The sequence below is a fragment of the Mesitornis unicolor genome, unplaced genomic scaffold (genome assembly GCF_000695765.1).
Source record: "Mesitornis unicolor isolate BGI_N332 unplaced genomic scaffold, ASM69576v1 scaffold14317, whole genome shotgun sequence".
Lineage (NCBI taxonomy): Eukaryota > Metazoa > Chordata > Aves > Mesitornithiformes > Mesitornithidae > Mesitornis > Mesitornis unicolor.
The window spans coordinates 53,249-66,791 of record NW_010197245.1 but is presented as its reverse complement, the minus strand read 5'-3'; the positions used below and the strand labels follow the sequence as shown (position 1 = coordinate 66,791).

Below are 13,543 nucleotides of genomic sequence, written 5' to 3'. Positions count from 1 at the left end.
TTGCTGTCCAGGAGAGACTGGCAAGCAGCACATCAGTTACAGCCTTGGTTGCTTTGATGATCGTGTCTCTGCCTTCTGATTGCTTTGGCCAAATGCTATCCACAGTAAAACTGGAATAACGGTGCAGCCATGAGAAGGAAACAGCATTGAACAAGGCTGAGTTTAAAATCTTTTATTATTTAGCCTTGCCAAACAGATAATGGAATCTGAAGTTGATTTGCTAAAGTATTTTAAAGTGGATGCCACCCCTGCCTGAGACAAAGAGGGCCTCAGTGGCAGCAGGGACCTTTAGGCTATGGCAGCAGTTCAAAAGAACACTTTTAATTTTGTATGCAACAATGTAAACTTCAAAAATAGTAAACTATAACCTTTCCCCCCCATTTTTACATAGCATGTGATCTATCACAGATAGAAATTTAATGGCGAACCAAAATCGCATAAGTAAACATCCTGGTGCTTACAAGTTTCATAAAAAGTGTTACATTTGATGTAAATATCTTACATTTTTAACTCTTTAACACTCACAATTATGGAGTAAAAGCAACTGGCGATTCACCCCCTTAGTCCGTGCTCTCAGACTGTACATCAGCAACCACGCTCTTGCCAGCCCCTTTGATCATTTTCGGTCGGATTGTCCCACACATGACCAAGACTTCCCCCTCCCCACACTGGTGTTAATCAAGTGCAGCTCCACACAGGTGTAAAACCTGTGCAAGTGAGAAGAGAACCAGGTCTCCTGCATGCAAACTTGCAGTCCCCTGGGCCCCGTGTTCCCACAGAAGCCACGACGCATATGGGGAGCACGTCCTGACGTCGGTGGGAATTTGGGGTCCCCTGGGGCTGCAGACCTGAGCCCTGCCATTGCAAAAGCCTCGCAGTGGGACCTGGTTCTGCATGGATAAAGACAAGAGTTGTGTAGAAGGCACTGGATTTCTCTTGCATGATTTTAAACGTGGACTACAGTCATGCGCAGAATAAGGAGATTTGGGCTTTAAACTGCTTTCTCTCTAGTGCTTTAGTGCAAGCATATTTAGCACTTGAATTTTCTCCTGGTTGCAGCGCAACATGCGCTCATCTACATAGAGTGATTTCCAAACCTCCTTCCTTCCACTGTTCCCCCCATCTTCCCCTCCCCAAAAAGATTCCCTTTTGGTTCTTTGAAAACTTTCAGAATACAGCTCTGGTCAAAAATAAACATGTGATGTAGCATAGCATTTGTTTCTTTTAATTCACAGTGTGCAATGCATCATTCGGTACCTAATGTTCAAAATGTCTGCCCTGCTTTTCATGAAAGTCATTCTTTAAAATAACCTATGCAAATATATTTTGACTATATATTACATTCATTTAAAAAGAGAAGAGAGGTTCTTGGTTTGCAGTTTTTTTCAGTGTACTACTTAAGTGAAAGGTCTGATGTGAAAAAAGTACAAGCAAACTGGACATGCCAAGACTCGATGCCTTAGATGGTGATCATATCAAAACTGTACAGGTATGTACACCGTGTTGGACAGGTGTGCTTCTTCCCAAGAAAAGACCTTTGCATCATCATATATAAGGTGAATGACAAAGTTTTGGTTAAAAGAGCATTTAATGAGCAAAGGATGACATGGAGGGGCGAGTTCTCCGGCTTTTGTTAGGCAGTCCTGAAGCGATATCCCCATTCCCTTCGGGGATTTCTTCCTTCTTCCGGACTTTGAGACGCGTGAGGAGCTTTATTACCCAGACATCCCATTCCTCTGGCAAAAGCAACAGGAGGAAGCCCAGGCCAATAATGATGATGGCGATTACCCGGACGCTGTTGAAGACAATTTCACTCGTGTAGTGATCAACAACTGTGTGGGACATTGAGCAGGTGTTATTACGTGGGTCAAAGCATTAGGGCAGTACCACCCCTTCCCTCCCTCTTGCCTCCCTGGCTCTGAAGGCTGGCTGGGGCTGGAGAACATGGCCATGGAGGAGATGGTGGCAGGTATTTAGCACATGGCAGAGTACGGCCCCCTTCAGAGCAGGCAGAGCTGGCCCATGGGCCCAGGGTACAAAAGGGGACGTTGCTGGAGCTGCAGTTGTTATCTGCAGAAGCATCATCTCCTGTTCTCACCAACACCACAGGAACTTCTGCTCAGGTCCAGGTATGCAGAGAAAGGGGCATTTCCCTTCCCCGGCACAGCAGCTCCTTCATGCAAATGTTTCTCCTCCCCGTGACTGCCCTGCTCAATAACAAACCCTGCACTTGCTGAGCTGTGCATGTGCACACCCTGGTGGGGATCACACTCTTTGGTACAGAAGTCTGTTGGGGCAGCCAGCGGTGCCTGGCTCTGCGTGTCTGTAGTCAGCACAAAGCTGGGAGCTGCTGCCTGCAGTGCAGCACCATTTCAGCACACTGGGTTTTAGGAGTTGAGTTTGGGAGAGGTGGCTCTGGTGGCTCTGGCCAGGTTTACCCCTACACTCCCCTGCCCAACCTCCTCAGGCTCTGCTGGCTCTTGGCCTTCACTAAAGTTCAGGAAACTAACAATGTACCAAGCCATGCCCAAAACTGAGTCATCCAGTGCTTTGGATAAACACCTGCAATGTTATTTAGCAAGGCAAGCAGAATTACTAGTACATATTTGCTCTAAAATATAAGCAGTTTTGTTTCAATTTAGTGTTAAGCCTGCCTTGAAGAAATCATTAAGAATTTATTTCTGCTTCATCCGAGTTTTCATCCCAGCCCAGCAATGGATTACTTCAGATCTACTTTGTTTTTCAGTATGCAGGCTTCTTCGGACAGTAACTTTAAAAGAAATTCTAGAGATTATGAATATTCATGTAACATTATACAATACATATTTAACACGTAAAGTATACATTTTTAATAAGTGTCATCTCCGTAAGTCTTTGAGAGAAGATGGAGAACATGTTTAATAAAAGTACTTGCTTTTATCCCTGTTGTGTATTTGAGAGACCACACATTTCACATGTTCATTAAGATGCAAAAGGCAGAATGTCTTACCTGCATTCACTGGGACACTCAGTACAATTCCAAGAGAAATCAAGGTGGGGTATGTAATAGCAATCCCAAAATTTAGTAGAATATTGAATGCTGAAGAAGGAAAGAAAAACACCTTTTACTACAGTGAAACTAGGCAGAGAGAATGTCACTTTATACATTTATGGTTTATTACTCCCTCTATATGTTGTTCAAATAGAAGGCATATTACTTCTGTTGTTATTCCTGGAAGACACCTGTGGACAGATGTCTGTCTGCTGCATGCTGAGACATTGCTGTTTGTGGGGAACTTGATATCCCATGGGAGTCCAGTGGCAGAATCAGGTGGGTACAACCTGTCCCTCAGTGTACTGTGCAGTCATTCCTACTCGACATCAATCCACCTTGCCCTGCTCAAGAACTGAACACTTCATCTGGGGGATTTCAGCAACACAGTTGCTTCTGACTGGATACTTTTTTTCATAGAAAAGCTGCCGCCAGCTGCAGGTGGAAGTTGCTGTAAATCTAACCCTCTTTCTGACATGAACTTGCTAAATACAATCTCAGAAAATAAAATTATAATATCATTACAACTGAATGATTATAATACCACTCCACTGTAATGCCATACATTGTTCAGAGAGCCATAGAATGGTTTGGGTTGGAAGAGACCTTAAAGATCATCCAGTCCAACCTCCTGCCATGGGCAAGGACACCTCCCACTAGACCAGGCTGCTCAAAGCCCCATCCAACTTGGCCTTGAACACTTCCAGGGAGGGAGCAGTTTCTCTGGGCAACCAGAGATCCACAGTTTCTGTGGGCAACCTGTTCCAGTGTCTCACCACCCTCACAGTAAAGAATTTCTTCCTAATATCTAATCCAAATTGACCCTCTTTCAGTTTAAAACTGTTACCCTTCATACTATTACTACACTCCTGATAAAGAGTCCCTCCCCACCTTACCTGTAGGTCTCCTTTAAGCATGGAGTATCTCATGACAAATTAATAATTGCTTTGACCAAATTCACCCTTGTTTTAAGGGGATTAGCTTTAGCAAAGTAAGGAGAGCCTTGCCAATACTGAACTTGTCAGCAGCTGGGGCTCTGATTGTCTTCTGGTAGTACCTACAGATTGCACACCCCAGTGACAGCTTGCCAAGTTCTGTGCCACATGCTTACAGAAACTTTTCATTGAGTCTGCAGATAAGTAAACTGAAGGTACTTCTAGAGTCAAGCATTGTGATTGTTCAGGGTAAAAGGAGCTGGGACGCACAGCCGGGATGGAGAGGGACTATTTCCAGTAGAAATGAAAGGAATGTTTTAGGAGATGTGATGCCATCATCCAGTTTAAGGACTAACTGTGGCAGCACACTCAACACATCTAGTTTAACAAGGAATAGCATCACATTTCTGATGACCATGAATCATTAAAGTTTGGATTTGGCATCCCTCCCAAGCTGGGTTCCCTTGGTGGCACAGCACTGGCAGCAGAATTGAGGAGTGCCACCTATCAAATTCCCACCAGTGCTATGCAGTGCTACATTTTCAAAAGTTTCCTACTCTTTAGGAATAGCAATTAGCTAAATTAGCTGTTATTGAAGTCAGCAGAGGCACTCGAGGCTGCCCTTGACTGGTCTGGCCTAACCTGCTTGCTCAGGGGATGCTGATGAGCCCAAGGTAATGCCCTGCTGGCAGGACTGCTTCCTGTCACAGCCCGGGCAAGTGTCATTTGTCTGTGTGAAGCAGAATTCATGAAGCAGCTCCCACCAGCAGCCAGTTTCTGGCACCTTCCTCCACACCAAGCAGTGCCCCAGCCTCCCCATCTACTCACTCAATAAAAGAATTGAAAATCCACAAAGGTTTCCCCAAGGAACGATGTCGAAAGAGCTCCAGTACTCCACTTTGGTAAAATAAAGGATGACAGGAATACAGGTAACGAAGAGGACATTGAAGACAGCTAACATGGACAGGAATAAGGCAGCTTCTCCAAATTTAGCACTGCCCAAAAGAAGCTTGAATAAAACCTACAAGAAGAAAACACACGGCTTTAACTCTTTTGCACAGCTCCTCTGGAGGGCTGGTGTTCTGGCTCCTGGCATCCTGGCCTGCTGGCCAGTGCCTGGGGCCGAGGGGCTGGGTGCTGAGTAGGGTCAGCTGCCAAATGAGCCCATGTGGGAAGGGGGACTCAGTATCTTTGGCTGTGCACCTCCTGAAAGGGAAGGTTGCTCACTTTAACCTAGACCATTTGTTCTCTTTTCTGCTTGCTCTCTTTGGGAAAAAAACCCCAGGAAAATTTGGCATTAAAAACAGAAGACTTGATGGAGCAGGGCAGGAGGAGGAGAGGAAGCAATGTGTGGAGATCTCCCTGTGTGAGACTTCACTGTTCCAGGTCCCTCTCCACCAGAGAAGATATCATGACTTGGAGGCTTTTCCCTCTCATCCTCATTCCCTTTGCTTTAACTGGCCTCTCCAACTGGGAAGGGTTTTTTTTTTTCCCTGTAGTGTGAATTTCTTCCTCCTGCTAGACATTGGATGGAGGAAGGCTGCAGAAACGGGGCACTGCCATGGCCTGAACAGGTTGCAGGATTTCAGGGTGATGGGCTTGTGAGTGCCTTGACCAGCACTGCACCATGCAGACCGTGGAGAAACTGTGGCTCAGAACTGAGGCTCCCTCTGACATTCCTGACTCTACCTCCCTGGTGGGATTATTAAAAGTTAGATTTGGACTGTAGGAAGAAGAAGAAGAAGAGGAGGAAATTAGAAATACTTTAAAAAGAAAAAAAAAGAAAAAGAAGTCTTCCCTTTAACAACCAGGTTCTCTTCTGGGATATCCCCACGGGCTAGGCTGTGCTGGACTGGGGTCTGCATCAGTTTTCCACCACAGAACTGCAGAGGATCTGGTGGATCCTGTGGGCCACGGGCTGCAAACCAGGAGAGCGGGTGGACTCTGACTGACTGATCTGTGTTGGGATGGCAGTCCACCTCGCTAGTGTCAGTTGTCTCTTCCCTTTGCCTAACTGGAGCCCCACAGGCACGTCTGCAGGGCCACCATGCTCACTGGGCTGCTGCCAACTCCCACCACTTCCCAGCCATCACTGGCCAGTGCAGTAGCATTGCCGCTCTGCATAATGGAGCAAAATGTGCCAAAAGACACTTGCTTCTTGTGTGCCACCCGAGGATGGCGCGTTGCCCATGGCAGGGTGGGCTGTCAGGACAGGCAGCCCGAAGTGCCTGTGTCTGGGGGATGAGGGCAGGTGAGGTCAACTCTGCTGCACATGGCTCATCTGCCTGCAGATCTGCTCTGTACATGACACAGCTCATCTGCCCACATATCTGCCTGCCCTTTCAGCACACGTAACTCATGGAAACTGAGCCAGACTGCGGAAAACGAGAGGAGCAGAGAGTGGCGGCAGCAGTGGCACAGTGGTGTTTGCTGCAGAACCAGCTGCACAGCTCCATCTATCCTTACACGTGGGGTGCAATTTGTGTTGGAGGACTGGTATGGTGGAATTCATTAGAGCAGATGGAGATGTCTACACCTCATCCCAGACTCAACATGCAAGTCAGGGTGTGTGAACCGTACCCTACGAGTGCTTACTCCTCTCTCTGCGCAGTGACTCTGAGACAAATGCACATAGGTGTCTCAGGCCAAGTGACACAGCTTTCTGCCCAGCAGAGAAGGCTGTGCATATATTACACATAGTGCAGTGTGCCCAGCTGGTCAAGATGAGACCTTGATCCATAGGCATGTGCTTTGGATTTTAAGCATATGATTATATCCACAGCAAGCAATACTTCAAGCCCAGCGCAGGCTATGTATGCCACTGAAGGAGGGCTGGCAAGGGGAGGTAACACAGTGACTTTTAAAAAAAGCTAAATTTCTGCAGGGCACTTCCAGAGTGAGTAATTAAATCCACCACCTATGAAAAAGCAGACTCATTTTTCAAGAGGGTGGGACATTTGTAAGTCCTCCTGTGGGCATTGGAGACAACTCTTCCCAGGAAGCAGCAGTTTTTATCCTAAATCAAAGCAAGCAAATACCTGAACCCAGTTTTGCAGAGTCAGTGTGTTTATGGCAGAGACCCTCAAAGAAGGGCACTGGGCACTGAACTGCATGAAGGTTTGCAAGTAAGACAGGAACAGTTAAAGTGAGTGATGGGGGTGATGGGCACCTTTTCGAGGGGGGAAGATCCAAGTGTACTTACCTTGTAGAGAGCAGACATTGAGGCAGAGCCCACCACCAGGGCTATCCCAATCACGGAGTGGCTGTGAAACCCATCAGCATACGTCATCATAACTATCCCTGCAATAGCAAATATAGCAGCCACGATCTGATTGGAGATAAAGAAAGAAAGCAAGTGTTACTGGACCACCCCCAACATGGGAAAAAAGGGAGAGCAGCTTTAGTTGAGCAGGCAGTACTTCTGCATCATCTGCTTATGTAGAAAATTAGTAGCAAGCCTAGGCTGGTACCCATGGAGCTGGGAAGCTACAAGCAGAGCTGTGAAGGAGTGGCTCCTTTGGGGGCTACATGGCAGGGCCAGATCGCAGGGCCCTGAGTCACTGACTGAGTTGAAGGGGGGATTTCTGCAGGTCTCTGCAGCCTGTGTGACAGTAACACATAAGCAATAATTACTTGGTGCTTGCAGGAAAGATTGCAAGTCCTGAGAAGGTTTTGGAGGAAAAAGGTTTTCGGAATAAACAGAAATCAAATTCATGCAACTACTTCTGTTCAGATATGTCATTTCAGAGAGTCAAGGGAGGCTTAGTTGGCCAGCCAGGGCCACAGCAAAGCCTGAGGGGGCTCGTCCAAAGGGAGGTAGCAGTCATGAAGGGATGGGACAGGTTGCCCTGTTTCAGCAGGGTCAGCAAGAGACCCCTGTCATCTCTGGGACTGTCCTGCCAGATGCCTCAAGCCTCCCCAGGTGGTAATTCTGGGGTGAAAAGGGCTTTCTGCACACTCCATGCTGATTTTTTATGACCAGCTCAGAGTGGAGCCCAGTGCAAGCTGCAGTGGCTGGGTGTGCATGCTGGAAATGTAAGGAGGCGCAGATACGGCATCTTGGCTTGCAGCCCTGTCAGCATCTAATCTCCCCATGCACAGCTGTGGTGAATAATTTCTGAGGCAAAGCTTGGTGGTGGTGTAACTGGGCCCTACAGTCCTTCACAGTCCTCTTTTTAAGGTAAGGGGAGGAAAAAAAAGCAATGCATGGCTCTACAGCAATGTGAGGCTCTTTCAGATAGGCAGGGCCAGCAGTGCCCAGCAGTTCTCTCATCTCAACATGCTGATGCTTGTGAAATAAAAAGTCAGACACTCTGTGGCTTCAGAGACACAAGAAAAAAGGTCATTGAATGAGACGAGCATGGGGCAGATGCAGTACAAAGAAAAAGAGAAATATGTCTTCACCCAAAATATAATTCAGCCAAGGAAAGCTTTGCTTTTGCACACTGTGGATGTGAAAAGTTTACAAGGACAAACTCACGGAAGAAAAAAAATCCATCAGGGACTACTAACTATAGGAATATCACTTCCATCTCAGAAGTCTTTGAGCCTCAAATTGCTGGAGGCTGGAAAATCTCATGAGGAAACATCATTATAGGCTTTTCCTGTTCAGATGATTTTTCTAGGTGTCCACTACAGGCAGCTGCTGGAGCCAGGCCCCTGAGGCAGATGCATCTTTACCCTGACTCAGTAGAGCTCTTTGTAGAGCTGCAAGATACACGGCTCGGGCTTTGCTGAAAGATAAGAGCAACTCCAGCCCTTCACATCCCCTGTGCTACAGCCCAGGTGACAGAGTGGTAGATGCAATGTTTCCTGTAGCATCTGCTCCAGGCATGACTGTCTCCCCTCTGAGATGCATGGGGCTTGTCCAGCCTTCACTTGAGCCACGGGGGAGACCACAGCCACACACCAGGCTGTGGCAGCCAGTCGGTACCTCCATGCATATTGGTGAAGAGAGCCTGCCTGAGCCCCCCACCAGTGGCAGCAGCACCACTGTGGTGGGAACTTGGAGGGTGTGTTAATGAACTGCAGAATAAAAAACATCCAGTCCTGCTTCCAGTGTCAGCGGCTGGCTGAATTCTGGGCACCTCCCCGGAGGCTGGGTCTCTGCCCAGTTGGAAAGGAAGACTACTCTTTGGGATTTGATAGTATATTTATTTCTGAGTCCCACTGGCAGGCACGCTTGTCTACACGTTGTGTACGCAGAAGGTACTTGCAAGTGATGGTTCTCTTGAATCCGGAATTGTTTTATTTGCTGTAGCACGGAGGGAAACACCAAAGTCCAAGATCAAACCAAATAAGTGCAGTCTTCAAACAGTCTTCCTGGGGCAGAAGTCCTTGCCTCTTCTATCAAGCATGTCATGAGTATCAGATGAGTCTTGGCCCCTCTTGCTGAGATGTCAGGTGTGTCACATACGCTTTCTCTGGAAGCCTTTCAGTCTGTCTATCAAGCACGCCATTAGCAGCAGTGACAGGCTGCTTGCACCACATCACGCCATGGCTACTGGCCTGCGGTCACCTGCAAATGCCTCAGCACTGCAGGGCTTGCAGAGGTGATGCTTCAGGCACTCACAACTCCATTAAGTGTGTGTCTTCTCTGAAAGCAATGCGACAGCTCACAGCCCAGTTGGACCTTTGCTCTGGGCACAGTGAAAGGAAAAGAAGAGAACTGCAGCTTCATTACAAGAGATGCAGGCACTTAACAAGTGCCTGAGCAGCAACGATGGGATTTTGTAGCTTGCTCTTACATTTAAATTCCAGCTAAATTCGGATTTAAGTGCTTGCAGAGCTACCAATTGCACTGCTGAAGGCCAAGTAGGGTACTTGCACGTGCTTAAACCCTACTGAGATGCTGCCTTTCTCATCTAGCCTCTCCTGCAGCAGGTGTACAGGGACACCCAAATGTGCGGTCAGAGCTTTGCTGCAGCATTATCCAGCCTGTTGCACTGCCGGGGGGATGGAGGGGGAGTGTGGGAGGGCTCCTGCTTGCCTCAGGGCAAGGCACTGTCGCCCCACAGCCTTTTCTGGCAAATATCCTCTCAAAGGGTGTTTCTAAAAGGGTCAGCAGCTCTGACACTGCGAGCTTTGGGCCTGGGCTGTGTGCTGGCTCGCAGTCCCTAGGGCACTCTCAAGGAAGCACCAGCAGCTGTCTCTCCTCCTGGATGCCAGTCCCAGGAAGAAGGCTTTGTTTTGGGGTTCATCCTGAGGCTACCACCAGCATGCCAGGCAGCGCCACCATCGTTGTCTCCTGTTTTTCACATGGGCTGCACAGAAAAGGGAGATAAAGGAGAAGAAAATGCATCTCTCTAGGAGGCTCCACACTACATCCCTCTGCAGATAGAAGTGTCTCTAGCACTCCCACGGTGGCAAACAAAGCTGGGTGGCAGGACCGCTGTGCTCCCCTATACTCTGCCAGTCTCTGGTCAAGCATCTCCTCACTCACATTTTGTCACTGGTCAGGATGCCATGTCTGCCCAAGAGCAAACAGCCCAGTTCTCCTGCAAGCCCCTGTCCCCTGCACTCAGGCCCCTTGCTGGCACTTCACCAGGGTGAGAGATGGCCATGTTCTTCCTTGGGCATGGAGGTGGCTTCTCAGGAAGCAACCCCTGTCACCCTTTCCCAGTGCCAGGTGACACAGTGAGGGGCTGGGACATGTGGCAGGAGCATCACACAGCCTCCATCACCCTGGCCCCTGCCCTGGGTCTCTGCTTCATTGCTGCTGGGTTTTGATAGGTTCAGCCTTTCCCAAGGCAGATCTTCCCTGCTCCCTCCACTCCTGTCCCTTTGAGAAGGGGGGAATCCGGATCATGGTTTGTCCGCCAGCACTTGCCATGGGACACAACCTAGCCTGGCCAGGAAGCTATTGGAGAGCCCCTCACCATGCTGGCTCTTCATGCATGACCATGAACCCAGGAGAGCGTGAGAAACATCTCTGCTCCAGTGTGTGCGTGCTGGTGTGGGTATCCCTGCACACAGGTCGGCTTTCTGTCCCTCAGACCTCAGCCATACCAAGCAAGGAGAGATGACGTGTGCATACCAAGGAGCAAGCTGCACAAGCAGGAGACCAGTCCTCCGCACACCTCCTGTCCTGGTGCCCCACCAGCACTACAGCTGACAGTGCCACAAGATCCCTGAGGATCACAAAAATATGTGGGGTCTTTTTCGACCTTTATCAAAATGGCCAGCATGTCCAGCTATGATAACAGTGATGCTTTTCTGCCTCCAGGATAATTTCAGGATACCCTTGCTTATGTACTCAAAAACCCCAGTTAATTTGTTTTCAGGGTATGGCTACCTGGGCAGGTGGGTGGGCAAGCGCAGACTCCAGCTGGCCAGGCTGGGCTTTTGACAGGTACATTCTGCAATGATTCCTGGAGCAGCCTCTTGGCTGCCGCCACAACAAGGCTGGCCAAGTTCTCTTGCCAGAGAGGAACACTTCCTGAAAAGTTTACTCTCAGTTACTCTATGAAGTGTGGACTAACCACTGAAAGCATCTCCCAGGTAGCTACATGGAGAGCTCCTCAAGTGGTGGGCAAAAAATTAATACCATTATTGCAGTTAATATTAATAAATGCCTGCTGGTGCAGCAACGCAGGAGGGACTCACTGGCACCTTTTCCTTGCAGTTACTCCTGATCCTGGCAGGACCCCTTTGGCCCCAGGGTGGTGGGTTACCCACCCACCTGCTCTGCTGCCAGAGGACTCTGCATGCTGGCAGCTGCCAAAATGGAAGCAGGGTAAGCAGGGAGCTGCAGGGGTTTCTGATAACCTTTCCCCACACACGGCTCTGTTGCCACTGTGTTCATGTGGGCTGTAGGACTAAGAGTGTCAGCAAACATTTGGGATGCCACCAGTTGAGTTGCCCTAGGGGAGCAGGGGACTGAGAGCTCTGGGAGCTCACAGGCTCCTGTGCAGGCTGCATCGAAGGATGTGTCCCAGCTCTGCAAGGATTTCTACACCCACTAAGGCATCTGCATGGGGTGCTGCTTGGCTCCACTGGTGGGAGAAAGGAAAGGCAGAAAGGTGAGAGGGAAGAAGGGAGATAGAGATAAGGAGTCACTTACCCTCACTCCCATGAACCTGTCCCTCAGAACAATCCATGAAAGCAAGAACACAAAAGCTTTGTTGCAGCAGAACAACACGGAGACATCCGTAGTGTTTATTTTCTTTATTGCATGTAAGTAAAGGTAGTTCGTGAGTGTCCAAAGAACACCAAAGGGTGCTGCCTTGGTAAAAAACACCTTCAAAGTCAAGCCATTTTCTCCAAAAAATCGGCAGCACTCCCTAAAACAAGGAGAGAAAGGCAGCATTATTACACAAGCCAGTCACAGTTTGCAGCAAATATAGGGCTTTATTTTCTTTCTTGCTCCTCTTCTTTTCCTTTGGGGAAAGAGGGACACATAACTTAAAGAGGAGGAGAAGAAAAACAAGTTTCAGCATCTGTTGCAAAGCGGTATGAAAGTGCAGGGGCTGCAAACACGGAAGGGACAGCAGTGGAAGAGCAAGGGGAGAGGTAAAGTCAGGTGGTGAAATTGCACCCTTGCCATGAGCACCTTTACAGCAGACATCTTGAAACAGCGTGGGGTCATCCTCCTGTAGGCACTGGGATGCTGAGAGGCCAGGGCGAGCAGCAAAGCCCTCTGCTCCCTGCTCCTGCTGCAGCCACAGGACCCTGATGCCCATCTGCGATCTGCTATGTAGGACTAGGAAGGAGTCTCAACGTGTGGGACCTAGCTCAAGCCCCCCAGCAACAGAAGGGGTAGGAGCAAGAGGAGGCTGCCCACTCCTGCTAGGGTGAGGACATGCGCCGGGACACGGCGTGGGGGCACCCAGGCCCATGCTGGGTCAGTCAGCACAGCAGCGTGGAGCCAGGAGCTGATGTGTGCAGTGAGGGCTGGGGATGCTGCAAATCCCCAAATGGGTAAGGCCCTGGTGCAGGAAGAGGAAATACTAAGGGTTTATTTGTGTCCTGGAGGTGCTGGTGGGCAAAAGGGGACAGGAGGGATTGGCTGCAGCCTGGCCCTGCCAGGATGGCTCTGGGGAGGCAGCGGGAGGGGGCTGGGATTGGGCTGCAGGGGTCACCACCGGGGAGAGGCTGCGAGGGGAGATCTGCAGACAACCACCTTCTGTCGGGCAGCAGAGCTGGAAGCTTCTGGCCCTGCCTGCAGGGAAATGTAGTAACACCAAGATGCAACACAGGGGTCTGTGAGGCGGGGGTGCAGCCTGCTGAGGTGTGCAGGTAGCAGGCAGTGGTGGTGCCAGAGCCTGTGCTGGCTTTCAAACCTGCAAAACCCCTGAGGCCTGGAAGTACTTTAATGAGGTGCTTTGGCAAAGTTTGAGCAAAATTAAATATACCTCTTACAATGAATGCCAAATAGGTTTTCACTCCTGCCTTGAATTTTAAGCCGTTTGCTTCCTGATACTGAGCATGTAAGGTGCATTATTTGTAGTCTGATGAAAGTGTGTTTTTGATCCACTTTCTCAGACAATGGAGCTGTTTCAGATGATTCCCTAAAGAAATGCATCCACACTCTGAGACTCTTCAGATTTCCCCATCACTAACTTCCCATCTGTCTAGG

The 13,543-nt window shown here is 49.1% G+C and overlaps 1 protein-coding gene across 1 annotated transcript in view; it reads right to left on the bottom strand.

Moving 5' to 3' along the window:
- Positions 1 to 1,577: 1,577 nt before the first annotated feature.
- SLC35F3 (solute carrier family 35, member F3) overlaps positions 1,578 to 13,543 on the bottom strand; it is a 52,609-nt gene continuing 40,643 nt past the window's right edge. Inside the window, exons 3-7 of the mRNA XM_010188746.1 lie at positions 12,029 to 12,248; positions 7,169 to 7,294; positions 4,795 to 4,987; positions 2,990 to 3,079; positions 1,578 to 1,832 (exon numbers count right to left, since the gene is read on the bottom strand). Of these exons, the coding sequence (XP_010187048.1) occupies positions 1,588 to 1,832; positions 2,990 to 3,079; positions 4,795 to 4,987; positions 7,169 to 7,294; positions 12,029 to 12,248 (874 nt within the window). The 3' untranslated portion in view covers positions 1,578 to 1,587. The remainder of the gene's footprint in view (positions 1,833 to 2,989; positions 3,080 to 4,794; positions 4,988 to 7,168; positions 7,295 to 12,028; positions 12,249 to 13,543) is intronic.